The following is a 17,932-nucleotide window of genomic DNA, read 5'->3' as shown; positions in this document are numbered from 1 at the left end:
TAGAGTGCTGTGGCATCACAGCTCACAGCAACCTCAAACTCTTGGGCTTAAGCAATTCTTTTGCCTTAGCCTCCCAAGTAGCTGGGACTACAGGTGCCTGCAACAATGACCAGCTATTTTTTTTTTTTTTACAGTTGTCATTGTTGTTTAACTGGCCCTGGCCAGGTTCAAATCTGCCAGCCTCACTGTATGTGGCTATCACCATAACCACTGTGCTATGGGCACCAACCTGTAATCATTTTCTTTTAAGCCTTCTGGATTTTGAGTTATGATTAGAGAACCTTTTTCACTCTAAGATTATGGAGTAAATAGTGTTTTCCCTGCATTTTCTACTAGTATGTTTGTGATTTTTTTTTTTTTTTAAGAGATAGGGTCTTGTTCTGTCACTTAAGCTAGAGTGCAGTGGTGTGAACATAGCTCATTGCAACCTTGAACTCCTGGGCTCAAGTGATCTTTTTGTCTCAGCCTTCTGAGTAACTGGGATTAGAGGTACGTGCCACCATGCCAGGCCAATTTTTAAATTTTTTTTATTGTAGACATGGGATCTTGCTAGGTTGCCCAGGTTTGTCTCAAATTTCTGGCCTCAAGTGATCCTTCCACCTCCCCATAGGCATAAGCCACAATACCTGGCTGAGTTTTACTTTTTCACATTTAAATCTTTGATTTAATGGTCAGGCAAGTTGGCTCATGCCTGTAATCCTAGCACTCTGGAAGGCCCAGATGGGCAGATTGCCCTGAGCTCAGGAGTTAAAGACCAGCCTGAGCCAGAGCAAGACCCCATCTCTACTAAAAATAGAAAAACTGAGGCAAAGGATTTCTTGAGCCCAAGAGTTTAAGGTTGTTGTGAGCTATGATGACGCATTATGGCACTCTATCTAGGGTGACAGAGTGAGACTCTGCCTCAAAAAAACTCCAAAACTTAAAAAAAAAATGCTAATTACCAGTGTACTAATGGGCTTCTGGCTTGCAATTTGGAAAACACTGAACTGTGTAGAAGTCTAGGATCATTATTCATTCATTGAACAAATTTTTTTCTTTTTTTTTTTTTAGACAAGAGTCTCACTGTATCACCATTGGTAGAGTCATGTCACATCCTAGTTAATAGCAACCTCAAACTCTTGGGCTCAAGTGATTCTCTTACCTCAGCCTCTTGGGTAGCTGGAAATATAGGTGCCCGCCACAACGCCTGGCTATTTTTAGAGACAAGATCTTGCTCTTAGGCAATCTACCCACCTCGGCCTTCCAGAGTGCTAAGATTACAGGTGTGAGCCACCATGCCCGGTTTTGAATAAATATTTATTAAGTATCCATCTGTGCCAGGCTTTGTGCTAGGTGCTTCAGCTTTAGTAAAGAACCAAACAAATGTGAGGTCTACCCTTAGGGGACTGCAGTCTAAAAGGTGCTTATCATGACCTGACAAACTGCCTGAAAGGGTGATTGAGTCTGTGATAGAGATAAGGCCTCCCTGAGCATGTCCTGTGTAGGGTAAGAGCTGAGGATGGGGTAGAACCAGCCATGTGAAGAATGGGAGGAATTATATTATGGGCATGGATACTTATGCAAAGGCCCTGAGGCAGAAAGAGTTTGGTGTGTTTAAGCAATGAGGAGAGAGCCTGGCTGAAGTGCAGTGATTCAAGGGTAAGTAAGGGAAGATGGACCTGTGAGTAGGAGTTTATATTTTTTTTCCAAGGGGATGATGGGAAACCACTGAAAAATTTTAAGCAGAGGAGTAAAGACATAATCTAATCGTCAAATTGAAGTAGTCACTTTGTTTTATGGGAGAATGGATAGAAAGGAACAAGAGGGTCAAGTGAGAGATAGTACTGTCAGGGACATGGGTGTTGACAATCCAGATATTCATGACACATTTTGGAAATAGAATTATAACACTGGCTTTTGGATGGAGTATGGAGTGGGGAGGAAAAGAAAGCAAAAATGATCTTGAAATAGGCAGACTTGGATTAGTGCAGAGGTCAGTAGAGTAGGGCCTTATGAGCTAAAGGCCCATCTCAGGCCCATTTATGTATAGCCCATGGGCTAAAAATGATTTTTTATAATTTTAAAAGTGATAAAGAAGAACAAGAAGAGAAAGTATGTGGCCATGTGTGACCAGTCAAGCCTAAAATACCTTGCTGTCTGGGCTATTACAGAACAAGTTTGCCAACCTCATTTTAGTGGGCTGTGGCGCTGTTCACCTCGATGAGGAGAGTACTTATCTGAGAATTGATAAAAATCATATTTATGAACTTTCCTTAAATATGTGACTTAGCTTCTTAGGCAGGAAAGAAGTATGCTATAATCCCAACTGTGATTCTCATTTTCACTTTGATTGCATATTTAATCAGCGATGTGCATTTTGAAACTTCTCAGAAGGGATGGGGTGACGGCTGACATTATTGTCTGGCTCCATGACTTGGGTGCTCCCTTTGATTGGAGATTTTGCCTGGGCAAAGACTACAACATAAGAATTCAATTTAAAATAACAACTCCTTCTAAGTAAGAATCTGAGAGTATAATTTATTGATCTTTTCTGATTCTAAAAGATTCATTTCTGGCCAAAAATGGACTTTTTCTTTTTCCCATTCTGTTATAAGCATGTTCGTTTTTTCAGCTCTGCCAGTGGGAAATGTCTTCCTGCCTTTGGGGGCTCTACTGATTGAGACTTGGGCTTTGGACCTTTGCAGCCTACTGCCGGAACTCTCTGGATGGCCAGTGGTATAGTTATGACGACAGCACAGTGGAACCACTTCGGGAAGATGAGGTCAGCACCAGAGGGGCCTACATCCTATTTTATCAGAAGCGGAACAGCATCCCTCCCTGGTCGGCCAGCAGTTCCATGAGAGGTGAGTGCAGCTGCTCATCCCGGGAGAGCACATTTGGGAAGTCACTTTAAGAACTGGCAGGATGCTCAATTGAACATCACTGTCCAGGAGAGGTAGGTAAGGATCTGAAGGTCAAAGTCCTGGCTGCTATTAGAGAAATCAGAGCACCACTGGCTACAGCTCACTTGTCAGGATGTGGATGGATATATTGGAATTCAAGAAAGGGGGAAAGAATACATTTTTTGTATCTATTGCTGGTGACACTTGCTAATGTGGAATCCCATATTCCCAGTCTCACTACTGCCAAGCTAGATTTAATTATAAACCCTAGTTAGTCCCCGAGAAAGGGAAGGGCAGTTACAAGGAACACAGGGCCTTTCTAGGAAATGTAGATGCTTAGAAACACCCCAGCAATTCATTTATTAGACAGCCTCAAAATAGCTTGGAAATATAGAGGAAAAAAAATGCACCAAAGCTGACTCTTGCGTGAGTTGGTTCACTCTGTAAACCAGCTGTTCTTTATCTTTGGGATGAGAGCATTAAAAAAATTAATCAGATTTTTTTTCCTAACAGTCGTTGAAAATTAGTTTGCAGGTCTGAATCAAACATATTTGCAAGCCTGGCTTCCAATTATGGAAGGCAGATATTGAAAGAAGAATTTAAAACTTTGCCATATTAGAGAAAGGCAGCTTTTCTTACTGTCCAGTATGATAATGTCTCTCTCCGGAGCAAAGGGTAGACATTGAAATGCCCTCTGTGAATGATCTGGTTTTCCTAAACTTGGGGTACACTTTTGATATACCATAGCATATTATATGTTCATCTGTGGGAACTCAGCCATGGGGATAGAATGCTGTTTTGCTGGCTCTGGCTATTGCTCTGGCTATTGCTGTGAGTAGAAAAGTTCTTTTGGCTTTGGAAAAACAGACAAACACAAAACATATTTAGGAAGCCAGAGTTGGTGACATGTAATTTCATGGAAAGGATTTCAGTACTCCCGAGTACACTTTCCATTCTGTGCCCAAATGCCTTTCCCTAAACTTTAAGTTTAGTCACAGGGTACCCAGTCTGGGTTTCTCCTCTGGCCATTCACTTTGGTTTCTGCGGTTCCAGGGCTCAGGGATGGGGCGGCGATCTGCCCTTGATGAACTGGGCCTGTGCTCCTACCCTGTGCTTCCTCTGCAGGCTCCACCAGCTCCTCCTTGTCTGACCACTGGCTCATGAGGCTGGAGAGCAATAGCAGCCGGCTGGGGAGGGGGAGTCTGTTGTCCTGGAGCTCGGCGCCCAGCCCTGCCCTGCCTCTGGTTTCTGACGCTTCTGTCACAAATAACCTCTACGATCAGGACAAGGGTAAGTTGGTTAAATGTGCTAATTTTGTTTTCATTTTCTGCAAAGACTTGTTCATCTTTCACATCGCGTCTCCTGGGACCTGCCCTCACTTCTCTGCCGTGCCCACTGCCCTCCAGCTGCAGGTGTGGCCTGCTGCCTTATGGGGAAGGGGGATGTGTGCCTTATGGGGAAGACAAAACTTAAGCAAGGAAGCTCTTACAACCTTGGGATTTAAAGCAGGGATAAGGGTGAGGAGGTGAATAATCAGAGAAGAAGGATTTGAGGCCAAGGGTAGGGAGAGGGTACAGAGGGCCCCATTACCTGGGGTAGATAGGGAAGATCTTTCTAGGAGGTGACACTGAACACAGTCCCAAGGTCCCCAGGCCTGGGGGGTATGTGTTGGGAGAGGAGCTGTGCAGGGTGAAGATGGAGTGTGGGACATGTGAGAGGCCAGAAGAAACCAAAGCTGCTGTGGCCGGATCAGAGAGATCAAAGAACAGAAAGTGAGGAGGTGGAGAGGGCCTGGGTCATGATGGACATTCTGGAATGTAGAGTGAAGTTTGGACTTTAATGGAGAGATTTTTTTTTATACTTTTGCTTTTATTCTTTTTCAAATTGGTACATGATAATTATACATATTTAAGGGGTACATGTGACATTTCAATGTAAGCATATAATACATAATGATGCAATCAGGGTATTTAGGATATCCGCACCTCCAATTCACCTTCAATTTCAAACATTCTCTTCTAGCTATTTAAAATATACAATAAATTATCATTAACTGTCATCTCTCTACTATGCTATTGAATACTGGAACTTATTCTTTCTATGTAACTTACGTTTATAGCCATTAAACCAACCTCTCTTCGTCCCCCTACCCCCACCCTTTCCAGTGTCTGCTTTCTAGCTCCATGAGATCAACTTTTTTAGCTTATTGAAGAGTTTTGAACAGGGAGGCAATTGATCTGATTTATATTTTTAGAACGTCTACCTTGCCTGCTGTGTGGAGAATCCAACATGCACAGCAAAATTGGGCACAGGAAGATCTGTTAGGAGACTGCCGTGGTTATATCTAGCTAGGAGAGGGCGCAGCTTGGACTAGGGTGTTAGGGAAGAGATAGTCTAACCATGGATGTATCTGGATTTGCTGATGCTGGGTGTAAGATGTGAAAGAAGGGAAATGGGCAAGGACTAATGGTGTAGTTCATGGGATGGGGGACAGCTGGGTAGGAACAGCATTAGTTTTGGAGGGAACTCAAGAATGTTTGACATGTTAATTTTGAGATTCCAATGTGAGATATCCACATTGACATGGTAACTAGGGTCTGGAGGAAAATATTTGAGAGCAGTCAGGTGGGTGGAATAAAAAATCCTGGAGCTGCCTCAGCTGCCCTGGGGACATTGAGAAGAGAGAAAAGGGTGAAGACCTGAGACCAAACCCAGGAGCCCTCCAGCACCCAGGGCAAAGGCTGAGAGGCCAGCAAAGGGACTGAGAAGGTGCAGCCGACTGTCGAGCGCGGCTGTGCTTTAGGGTAAGATGAGTAAGGGTGTGTGGGCTATGTGACTTGCTGAGAGCATCTGCTGTGGGTTGGGCAGAAGGAAGCCTGGCTACAGCAGGTGGAGGAGAGACAGGTTGAGGAAGAGGCAGTGTGTAGACCGCCACCGAGCAAGGGCGAAAGGAAGGTGGGCTGACACCCGCCGTTTGCTTTTCTTTTATAGGCGGGAGCTCATAGACCATATTAGAAGGTAGATGATCCAGTCTAGAGGGAGAAACTGACGCTGGTGCAGGGGTCAGGGAGATCACTATAGAAGCAGAGTCCTTAAGTAAGAACTTGTGTGTGTGTGTTCAGCCTCTGTGCTCCTTAAGCCAGAAAGTGGTAACACGGGCAAATTACTTTTTTACTTTTCTTATTAGCCCATAATTTAGTTTTTAAACAAAATATTTAATAGGAATATATAGAAATATCACATATCGAAATACATATATTTTACTGTGTATATATTGCATATGTTTATATTATAAATATATACAATACAGGGTAGCCATAAAGTTTATGTGCTGTTTTAAATTGTATACTATTTTAAATTGCACGCAAACTTTATGGCCACTCTGTATATACGACAAATATGTATTTTATGTATCTACAGAAAAGTGTGCTAATCACAGGTGTGCATCCAATAAATTATAAAATGAACCCACCTGTGAACTGGCAATACTAAGAAATGTAGCATTCTGGACGCCTTATCCTGCATGTCTCTCTCAGTCATCGCTCTTTCCCTCTTCCCCACGTGTAAACATTTATTCTGACTTCTAACACTGTAAATTAGTGTTATGAACTTTATGTAAATGTCGGTATCCAGTGTGCATTCTTTTTTGTGTGGCCTCTTTTGCTCACCTTTTGTGCAGCAGGGGTTTTTTTCATCGTAGTCTATCTGCAAATAAAAAAACAGATACATCGTCCTCTGCACAGAAGTTTGCTTATGTGTGTGAGAGAAAGAGAAACAGAGGCTGTCCTCTGTTTACTTTTGTTAATAAAAAAGCCAGAGCAGGAATGTGGGGAAGAAAGCGTAAAGCGTGAGGTGGGGGAAGAGACGTGATGGGTTATCTCTCGTGCTGTCTGCTCTTTGGCGGATTTGCACCATTTCCCTTATCACGATCTTCCCGATTGTAAGAATTGATCACATTTTGTTTATTTATTGTATCGTAGTTAGATTTAGGGGTTGCTTCTACTTTGGAGGTACTACTCGTAGTAGCGCAGTGAACAATTCTGTTCATGTCTTTGGTATACATACGTCTGTGTTTCTTCTGTGTCCAAAGCTCTGAGTGAATTTTCTAGGGGGTAGTATGTGAGTTTGCCCATCAGCTGCTTGTTTCTTTGTATTTATGTCCCCAACACATATAGCAGTTCCTGGAATAATATAGTTTCCATCGCTGTCATTTTGTTATAAGGCTAATGGGGGGAAAAAATTAAATTCCTGGCTGTGGACACTGTCTTGTGTAGACTTTGCTGGTTCTCCCCATATCTGTGTGGGTGTTTTCTGGGTATTGAGATTTCCTCCTGCATCCCAGAGCTGTGCTGCTAGGTGAATCGGTATGTCTCCGTGGTCCCAGCGTGAATGTGGGCGGGTGTGAGTCACCCTGTGACGGAAGGGCGTCTGCCCAAGGAGGATTCTCATCTGTGCCCTGAGCCGCTGGGCTGGGTCCAGCCACCCCCAGTTCTGAGCTGGAATAAGCAGGTAACTCCTGATCTGACTTGTTTTTATTCATCTTTCTTAGGTGTGTGTAAAGCTCATGTTGATTTCAATACTCAACATCAGAAGTGTTTTGACTCTTTCGAAGGGTGGTGATGTTTTCCTTACTAGAATTATGCAGTAGGAGCCTAACTCTTGTTTGTATCCAGTAGCCTGTGGGAAAATTGGTTTTTTATATACACTGTTGTTTTGCTTGAAGTAGCAGTTTCCAAGAACCGTGGACTAGACTATGTAGTGTGTGTCACGCTCTTGTTTATTTGTGAAAGAATACATAGATGTCAGACTGGGTTTAGGTTATTGTGGAATTCATTCTTCTGGTTCCTGATGGAATGCGTATGTTATCAAAAATCAGGTAACTTATTATCCTGGTGTTTGGCATTTGGGCTGCCGGTCTTTCACTATTAGACATATTGCTGATAGCAGTGTGGATGTGCGCCTGGGATTTGTCTGGTTTCTTTAGAATATGCTTCTGTGTAGACAGACAGACTACGCCGTGTGTTTCAGCTTGCTCTGCCTGGACATTTCTTTTTCCTTTGCATTTTTATGACTTCATGCTGAGGATAATGTCTATAAAACAAAAAAAGATGTTGTGAGTACACTGCCTGTGATCAGCTCGTCAGATCAACCCAGCTCTGTGTAATGGCACGGCACCCCAGGGCAGGTCTCGGTTCTCCTAAGGAAGGGTGTGTTTGACACCCTCCCGGAGGAGGCCACTTCAGAGGATGGCCGGGTTCCCAACAGGGTGTTCAGACAGATGTCAGGCACAGTTCTAGAAAGACTCCTCAGAGGCACAGAGTGGGGTAGGGAAGGGATGGTGACTGTTCTCCAAACCCTTATAGGCATTTTACTCCCACTATCTAATCCCTGGGAAAGGTGACATTATAGTCCTTGTACAAAGGGGAAAGCAGAAACCTACAAGTAAAGTTCCCAGTGGCAAGCTGACCCCTGGATAGTGACAAGGCTGAAAACAGACTTTTAGGTGCTAGAGTCTGGGCTCTGAGGCTCCTTAAACATAAATTCCAGATCAGAGTTCCTCCATTTGGATACTACTGAAAGTGTCGTTTCTTCCAAAGGCTGTTTTTCCTCAGGTGTTTGAATAAAATGGTGACCGATTTTGATAACTGGAAAGCTTTGGAAAGTCCAGCCTTATTTTCTTGGTTTTTTTTTTTTCTTTTTTGAGACAGAGTCTCACTATGTCACCCTCGGTAGACATAGTGTGCTGTGGCGTCACAGCTCACAACAACCTCAAACTCTTGGGCTTAAGCTATTCTCTTGCCTCAGCCTCTCAAGTAGCTGGGACTACAGGTGCCTGTCATAATGCCTGGCTATTTTTTATTGTTGTTGTTGTTGTTGTTGTTGCAGTTGTCATTGTTGTTTAGCTGGCCCAGGCTGAGTTCAAACCCGCTAGCCTTGGTGCATGTCGCCGGCACCGTAATCACTGTGCTACGGGCACTGAGCCCTTATTTTCTTGCTATTACTAAGCCTGGAAAAGATCAAAATACATAAGTTTTCAATAGTGGTTGGTATGACCACTTCTCCACACCCTGGTGGGTTTGGGAATTGTGGGAGAGGTTTGACTGTCAAAATTAGTAGGGGTGGTTACTGGCATTTAGAGGGCAAGGATGCTGAGTGTCCTATGATGCCCGGGGATGGTCTCATTCCGTAAAAACTTGCACTTACCAGCAGTCCTCTGTAGAGAAACACTGACGGCCAGAGGAGTTCATCTTTCCTGTAGCTGTGGTTAGAGGGTGTGCTAATAATGAATGCAACTGAAAATAAAATGGATGACTTTGAGTTTTGTGGGGACGACAACTTATATAACAGGGTTAGGTATAGGGGAAATCTGTACAAGAAGAATATAAAAATGCCTTTTTCAATTTTTAGAAGAACATGACCACATTAAAAAAATTGCCAGGGGTCCTTCCCAGAGGCCCCTGGTCAATAAGGAGCCCTGGGGCTTAGGTTCCCTTAGCTTCTCAATTTGAGTGCTTCTGATAGTAGTAGTAAATTTCCTCTACAGCTTTCATTGATCCTCAGAGGTTTTGTTTTTCTCTTTTTCAGTGCTTTCCAGACAATATTTCATTTCAGTTTTAATTTCCTCTTTGACCTAGAGGTTATCTAAACTTTTTAAGGATTTAAGGGTTATCTTTTCTTTCTTTTTGATTTTGTGGATTATGATCCAAGAATGTGGGCTTTCAAAAATTACTCTTTTTGTGATCCACTACATGATTATTATTTTCTAAATATTTTATGTACATATAGAATAATGTATATCATCTATTTGAAGAAAATGGGCCTTATATCCTAACTGTTACATTAGATGAGTTGTTTTTGTTTGCTCAATTCCCCTGTATTTTTAAATTTATCTTATCTAGGATGGCCTGACTAGGAAGGAGACATATTGAAACCTTTCTGTACAGTGATATTTTTGATAAGTATACCTTGCATTTTTAATAATATTTTTTGCCTTGTATTGTTAGCTGTTTAACACCTATTAGGTGGTTTTTTATTTTTTTTTATTTATTTTTATTTTTTGCCATTTTTGGCCAGGGCTGGGTTTGAACCCACCACCTCCAGCATAAGGGACTGGCCGCCCTATTAGGTGTTTAAGTTCACGGCTGTTAGATCTTTGAAAATTGTGCTTTTTATTGTTTAATATTTTGAACCTTAAAATTCTGCTTTGTTCAAGATTAGTAATTCCACCTCTTCCTTTCTTTTTTGTTTGCATTTCCCCAGTGCCATTTGCCCTTCTCTTTTGCCTTTTGAATCTGCCCTTTTAAGTTTGATTTAAGTGGTTTCTGATAAGCAGCATGTTGCTGGGTGGGTTTTTTTTTCGTTTGTTTGTTTGCTTTCTTAATGCCAGAAATTCAGAGCCCATTCTTTTTTGGCTGGGTATGATATGCATCATATAATTGGAGCATCTGTACTTAATATAATAACTGCAAAGATTTCATTCCGTTCACTTTTAACAATGTTATATTACTTGTTTCTCTTTTTTCCTTCTTTTTGCTGATTTGGTCATGTTGCTCCTCGCTCCTTCTTCATTTGCTGTTCTTTTCCACTTTGTTCATGGCTACTTCCTCGTTCCTGACACTTAGAAGCTGCCCGTTTCCTGCGAGGTGCTGCATCTCCCCACCTCTTTTTGCTCTGGCTCAGAAGGAGAAATGAATGAGAGCTTCTGTAGGGCTTTCCTGTGCTCCCTCTGGTCTGTGTGGGGAACTCTTCGATTTTGCTGAGGTGACCGCGTGTTCTATTCCAGATTGTCATGGAGTCCCTCTCACAGTGTTTGCTCACTTAACCTTAGGTGGCACCTTCCACGGCCACCCGTCCTTCTCCATTTAGGATGGATGGCACATGGATGGCAGGCTCCACTGTACACCACTGCTTTTCTCCCTTTGTCACCTTCTATCTTGGGGTCATGATTCCGATTCATTAGTATTTGGTCAGAGTTCTTTTTTGGGTATGTGTGAAATGTTCTCAAAATCCCTGCATAGCCACAATTATTTCCTCCGCCTGAGAGTGAGTGGCGGCCTGGCCGCTTGCAGGACTCTTGGGTTGCAACCCCTTTCTCTCAGGCGTCTCCAGCTATTTTCCCACGGCCTCCCAGGCCCCGGGTTGCAGGTGAGAAGCCCAGGCTGTTCTTTGTCATATGAGAATCATTTGTTCTTTGAGGATAGCAGCTTTGGAGATGCTCTCTTTGACCTTGGTGTTTAGAAATCCTACCAGAATATGCCTTGGTCTGTGTTTTTGTTCTTTAACCCTGCATAGAATTTGGGGTTGCTTTTCCCTCTATGGACTCAGGCCTTCTTTGGGGGAAATGTCCCTTTATTTTTTTTGTTTCATGATTGTCTGTCCTGCTTTTCAGATTTCTGTTACTGCTCCTGGGTCTCTGGGATTGGTCTTCTGAGTCTCCTGCCTTTTTCCCTTTTGGGTTTTTATCTTGTGGTTATTTTGCCTGTATGGAGTGAGATATTTCTTTTTTTTTTTTTTTAATTGCAGATTAATATGAAAGTACAAATGTTTAGGTTACGTTGTTTTCAATTCTAAGGTAAAATTCAAGTTGTGGTTAAGCCCTTCACCTAGGGGGTGTGCTAAACACCCTCTCAGTGAGCTCATTAGGTGAGATCCTGCCAATCCCATCCCTCCTCCACTCTCCCCTCCTCTCCCCTCCCCTGCCTTGCTAGACTATACTTGTGTTTTTTCTTTTGTGTGGGCATATAGCTGTTTATATATATTGGTTTCATGTTAGTATTGAGTACATTAGATACTTGTTTTTCCATTCTTGTGGTACTTTACTAAGAAAAATATATTTCAGCTCCATCCAGGTAAACACAACAGGTGTAAAGTTGGAGTAAGATATTTCTTTCCCTTTTTTCACTCAGGCCAGTCATTTGAGATCACTGTGTTCTCAGCAGTGGTTCTGTGTGGCTTCAGGTGATTCACTGGTTTTAAATCCAGAAAGTCATGTTTCTCAGTTTCCCATTGTTCTATACTTGAGACTCAACAATTATTGATTACTTTAAATTGTCATGGGTTTCCTCTGGTGGCCCTGTTTCCTCAGGGCCTGTTCTGTCTGTTCTTTTCATTCTTACTCTCTGACTCCTGCACCCTCTTCTGTGTTATTTTCCTGTTCCTGTCCTCTAGGCCCTGCTCCATCCTCTCCTGAGGGGCAGTGGCTTTGGCTGCTGAGGGCTGGTGGTATGACATCCAGCCTTTCTCTTCCCCAGCCTGTCCTGCTCAACCTCAGAGGGGGAGAGGCCTCAACTCCTGTGTGCAGCACTTCTTACCTTCTAGGGACCATATGAAAGTTGGGGAGTCAGGCTTGCCTCCGGGTGAATGATAAAGGGCACAAGAGAGGTTTCAAAAGAAAACAAAGAACAACAAAAACAACTAGGACTTAAAGGTCCTATAATTGTTTTTGGCACTGAAAGCCAGAGACAGATGTCCCCAGGTACAGCCTGGGGCTTAGAAGGGCAGAGGCCCTGGTGTGTCCCCTTTTCTCCTGTTGCTGTGTCCCTGGCCCCTGTCCAGCTGCCTCTGCCTCAGGGCCTTTGCACTGGCTTCTCTCTCTGCCTGGAGCTTCTCCAGGTCTCCACCTGGCTCCCTCCCTCAGGCCACTCCTCAGCGCGCCTGCTCCCTGTGTCCCTCTTATCCTGCCTTGTTCTTTGTTACAGCTCTTACCACTACATCACATGATAACTCGTAGTTTTGCTTTTGCTAAGTTCCATAGGAACAGAACCTTCATATCCCCCTCCCCGGCTGTATCCCCAGCCCTGAGACAGTCCTTGGCATGCAGAAGGCTCTCATGAGCTGTCTTCTGAATGAGTAAGTGTGTAGGCATATGAGGCACTATGGAAACCCTTAGAGAAATTGAAATCCTGGACCAGGAAAAGTCCTATTGCCTGTTGGCTAAGGATGGCACCAAGAGGTCCTCTGGCCCCACTCCTAGCGCATACTGAGTCTGAATTGATGCTTCTTTTGGGAGCTGAGGAAGGAAAGTCACATAGGAATCACGGTGGCCAAACAGGGTCAGGAACAGCTGTGCTGCTTCTCAGAGTGGCATCTGCTGCCCCCAGGGCTGCGGTGCCGGGGCAGCCCATCAGCTGTGCAGGTGCCATCCATGTGAAGGGAGCCCCTGTGGGGCCCAAGAAGCTCATGATGCCTGCTGTGGGGCTTCTTCACCTTCAGGAAGAACTTAACTCTCTGTGTTTTTAATGTGGTGTAAAACTCTAGGCCCTCACTGGTTCTCACGCTAGACTGGCTGGAGAGGAGCAAGGCAGGAGTCCTCTTGGGCTGGGGACTGAGTTTGAGCCTGGGCACACCTGTGTCTGCAGCTCCTGGCAGCCTAGGCAAGGACACCAGGACTTGTGTCTGCCCTGAACAAGAAGTGGGGGTCCTTAGTAGCCTGGAAGCGTGTGGTGTTAGTGTGGGGGCTTTCTCCCTCCCTTCTGCCCTAGTGCTGTTTATTCTCAATTTTATTAAAGTGCTCTCTCTTTCTCACATCCTGTTATCAGAGTCCAATGAATAGAAGGGAAGAGAATAAAGAAAGCAGGGTGCTTTTCCACCACCACCTTGAGAAAGAGGAGCAGTGAGTCCTGTGGCATCTGCGGCTCCCGTGAAATGTAGCTCAGGCGTTGAGTCAGCCCTGGCCTCAGACCCTTTCCCAGCGGGAAGAAAGGAAGGACGGCTATTTAGGGCAGCTGCCAAGTCCTCTAACCACCTGCCAGGGCTCCGGGCGACGTGCTCTTGTTTTGAAAGGCTAAAAGTCACAGCTTTGTCCTCCTGATACAAAGCTTCTCTTTCTGGTCTTCCCAGGGCTGTGGGAAAGAAATAAAGAAACTTCACACACATCTCAGAGCCCAGAATACTTACTCCCCTCCAAGGTCTGGGAATTTAATAAGGTCAATCCAAACTGAAATTACAAAGTTTAGAGGAGGGTAAAATTATATCTATGCCTGGCTAATTGAAAGAAATGCTTTAAAGAAAACAAATATCAAAAATTCTGCGTGGAAAACCTGAAAGGTAAAATTTTTCAGGAACCTCTGAGCCACTTTCTAACTCCTTCTGGAGCCCCGGGCGTCCTCTGTCTCCCTGCAGCCATTTCTCCAGGCACTTGGCTGAGGCGTAGTTCGCTTCCCCTGCCAGCATCCCTGCCACCCCTGTGTCACATTCTTTTGCTCTTTCTGAGCTCACCCCTGTGCACCAATGATCTCTGTTCACCTTGCAAATTGCATTGGCCCTGCCACTGACAGGGGTTTCTTTGTGTAGTGGTCTTGCTCAATTTTGGAGTTTCTCTGTGTTGTACTCTATTTCGGCTACTCTAACAGAATACCATAGACTAGGGGGCTGTATCACCGACAGAAATGGATTTCTCAAAGTTCTGCGGGCTGGAAGTCTGAGATGAGAGAGCCAGCATAGTCAGGTCCTGGGGAGGGCCCCCTCCCAGGTTGCAGATGGCTTTTCACTGTCCTCACATAGCAGAAATAGAACTGGTGGGCGGCGTCTGTGGCTCAGTGGGCAGGGTGCCAGCCCCATATACAGAGGGTGGCGGGTTCAAACCCAGCCCCAGCCAAACTGCAAACAAAAAATAGCCGGGTATTGTAGCGGGCGCCTATAGTCCCTGCTACTTGGGAGGCTGAGGCAAGAGAATCACCTAAGCCCGGGAGTTGGAGGTTGCTGTGAGCTGTGACGCCACGCCACTCTACCAAGGTCAACAAAGTGAGACTCTATCTCTTAAAAAAAAGAAAGAAAGAAAGAAATAAAACTGGCTCTAGAAGGACACTAATCCCAAGGCCACACCTTTGTGACCTAATCACCTCCCCAAAGCCCCAACTCCTTCCACATAGGAACCCTGGTGGGGGGGGCACAAACCTTCAGTCCACAGCACTGTCACAACCCATGATGAAGGAGCATGCTCCCAGTGGCCCGCTGTGGGAACGGCTTGGGAGGTTGACCTACAGCCTTTCTCCAAATGCACGGGACTATCCTGTGGACTGTGTATTTCAATCAAAGATTTCTTTTTTAGTGATGGCAGGCATTCCATTAATCAAGGCATTTGAATGGTACAGTGAGTGCTGACTGAGAATTTCTTAAGGAAAAAACATACATTTCACTGGAGAAATGTTGAGATAGAGGAGAGAATTAAGAATACAATCTGTCAAACTTGGCACCCCACAGTCCTTTCCATACTTTGTTGTTTTTAGAATTAATTTTTCCATCTTTTTTTTTTTTGGAGAAACCTGGCTAACTTTCTATTTTTAGTAGAGACAGTGTCTTGCTCTTGCTCAGGATGGTCCTGACCTCCTGAGCTCAAGCGATCCTCCCACTTTTCTCCATCCTTGTTTGTGTGTGTTCATATTCATGCATAATATACACATATGTGTATATATTTTTGCAAATTGGATTATGATAAGTTTCTTAAAACTCTATTTCTCACTCAACAATAATATCAAAAACTTGTTCCCAGCTATCTACAGATACTGCAAAGCACACAGTGAAGCTGTATGTGGCAGCTCTAATAAAATGAAACACACTGTTCATCCCCTCCACCCCACCCCAGAGTAGAATATCTGGGATTCTTGCATTTGTAAGGTGTAAGTACCCAATATGACTTGGAAAAGAAAGAATTTTGGCTGAACATTCTATTTCATAGAAATATTTAAAGGTGGGTGGAAATGATGTTAGATCTTAGAGCTAGGTGCCTCCAAGACAGAGCGTTATCAGGAGTCTGTGCTGCCCAGGTACAAGGCTACCTTCTGCCATGCTCTGTGGGTCTGACTGGCCCTGTGTATTCATATATGTCAATGGATTCTGTAGAACAGTGGATGAAAGCATTGCTGTTCCTGGAGGGCAGGAACCCTGGTCCCCAGTGCCCAGCCCAGTGCCTGGCCCTTCACAGGTGCTCAGTAAATGCTTGTTAGATGACAATGTTGCAGCTACTCAAGTTGCAGCTGCAGGGTCACTTGGGTGCTGATGGTCTTGGTATCTTTCAGGAGGGCTGGAGCCCAGGCGTTTGGTACGGGGCATGCAAGGCAGAAGCTTCAGCATGAAGGTGAACTGGACTCCTTCCCGAGCCAAGCAGGGGCCCTTCAAGACCATGCCACTCCGGTGGTCCTTTGGACCCAGGGAGAAGCCAGCCGGTGCCTCTGTGGAATTGGTGGAGTATCTGGAGTCCAGGCGAAGACCTCGGTCCACAAGCCAGTCCATTGTGCCACTGCTGACGGGTGCTGCTGGGGAGGCGGAGAAGTCAGCGTCGCCGAGGTTGGGTGTCGCCTGTTCTGCTAAAGGTGAAGATAGTGGCCAAGTCAGTGAAGGAGGATTGGCCGCGGCACCTTGTCCCTCAGGCCACCCCAACTACTGTCTGGGTCTCGGAAGCTCAGATGGTCTAAACACAGCAAGAAAGCTAAAGGAAAATGCAAGCCAGGACATCAGGCTTCCCAGAAAGTTTGATCTGCCCCTCACTGTGATGCCCTCAATGGAGAGCGAGAGAGCTGCTCGGCCCGAGGGTCAGAAGGCCACGAATTGGAAGGGAAGCGGGCAGGCGGCAAAGAACGGCCCCTCCTCCCCCTCTGCAGGCTTGTCTGGAAATAGTAAGGGCAGCCCTCGAGGTGCTTTAGCCAGGATGAGAGCTAATGTGGGGGAAAGGGACTCTGAGGTGGACAGACCCCCACAGGGAACGCTCACCCTTCTGAGGTCTATGTTTTGGAAGAAGGAGAATAAGAGGAATGACAGGGCAGAGGGCAGCCTCTCGGCACCCCCGGTCTCCCTGGTCAGTGGCAGGCTGAGCCCTGCCATGGACATGCAGGCTCGAGGCTCATCGCCTTCCCTGAGGATCCGAGAGAACCTGGCCAGGGGCCTGGGCAGCCATCTGGAGAGGGACGTTCGGTCGGCCCCCAGCTCTCTGCACCTCCCTCGCAAAGCTGGCAGGCCCCCAAGAGGCAGTGCCCTTAGCACGTCACAGAGGAGTGTTTTGGGGGAGCAGACTTCTTACGGCACCTTGCAGAAAGTCAAGTACCACACTCTTTCCTTAGGCCGGAAGAAAACCTTACCAGAGTCCAGCTTTTGATGGACTGTTTTGGTATTGTGTGAAGCTGGCATTCTGTGGGTTTCCGGGGAGCCAATTGTCTTGTGATCACCAGGGGTAGGGGAAAATATATACGTATATATTCTCCATGTCTGGACTTCCAACACTTAATGTCCAAATAATCCAATGTCTAAATACCTTCCTGTGTTTTGGGGTGCTTTGGCTCAGTCTGGCCACGAGAGGGTGGTGTTGGGTCAGTATTACCAGTTTCAGGGAAAGAACTGATATTTACTAAAGAGACTTGGAAGGATGGCTGCAAACTGAAGCATAGCTCTACAGGTGACCCTGCCTAGTCAGTAAGAATATTCACTGCTGGCTGGGCACCTGTACTCAGTGGTTAGAGTGCCAGCCCCATGCATTGGTGGTGGTGGGTTTGAACCCAGCCCTGGGTCTGCTTAATAGAAAAAAAAAAATTCACTGCACTATCTAATGTTATCACTGGCTTCTCCTCTTTCTTTCTTTTTTTTTTTTTTTTAATAGTGGATTTAAAGGAAACTATTCTCCTTTTAATGATTCTCTGGGATAAGCATGAAAGATGCCAAAAAGCAAACAAACGAAAACAAAACAAAAGAGAAAAGGGTAGTGATGGGTAAGGCAAGATTCTAGGGGAGAGAGAGAGACTGGAAAGAAATGACTGAGATTTTAGGTGAATATTTAATATATAACAAAATAACTGCATTAAAGTTTTTCAAGGTATTTTAAAAAGATAACTATTTTGATACTAGAAAAAAAGTTCTTTTTAAATTTAAGTATGAAATCTATGTACAATTTTAATAAAATCCTATCAGTGAAATATGCAAATGACTGTCTGAATTATTCAAGCTTGATAAATGACCTTGTTTTTTCCCTGCTGTTTTCTGAAGCAGTGGTCGCCTCCTTAGGCTTACACTTGCCAGGACCTAGGAAGCTGCACCTGCCTTGAGGGTCTTGTCCCATTCCCTAA

The 17,932-nt window shown here is 44.8% G+C and overlaps 1 protein-coding gene across 2 annotated transcripts in view; it reads left to right on the top strand.

Annotated features, from left to right (window-relative positions):
• The window catches only part of USP43 (ubiquitin specific peptidase 43), a 68,281-nt gene extending 51,310 nt beyond the window's left edge, over positions 1–16,971 (top strand). For both annotated transcript variants that reach the window (XM_012805959.1, XM_003791095.1), the window contains exons 13-15: positions 2,685–2,843; positions 4,008–4,172; positions 15,899–16,971. In XM_012805959.1, coding sequence (XP_012661413.1) covers positions 2,685–2,843; positions 4,008–4,172; positions 15,899–16,971 — 1,397 coding nt within the window. The remainder of the gene's footprint in view (positions 1–2,684; positions 2,844–4,007; positions 4,173–15,898) is intronic.
• The last annotated feature ends 961 nt before the right edge of the window (positions 16,972–17,932 follow it).

Source organism: Otolemur garnettii, unplaced genomic scaffold (genome assembly GCF_000181295.1).
Source record: "Otolemur garnettii isolate 467f Iridium unplaced genomic scaffold, OtoGar3 scaffold00046, whole genome shotgun sequence".
Taxonomy (NCBI): Eukaryota; Metazoa; Chordata; class Mammalia; order Primates; family Galagidae; genus Otolemur; species Otolemur garnettii.
Note: the sequence above shows the minus strand (reverse complement) of the source record. Positions and strands in the feature narration are given on the sequence as shown.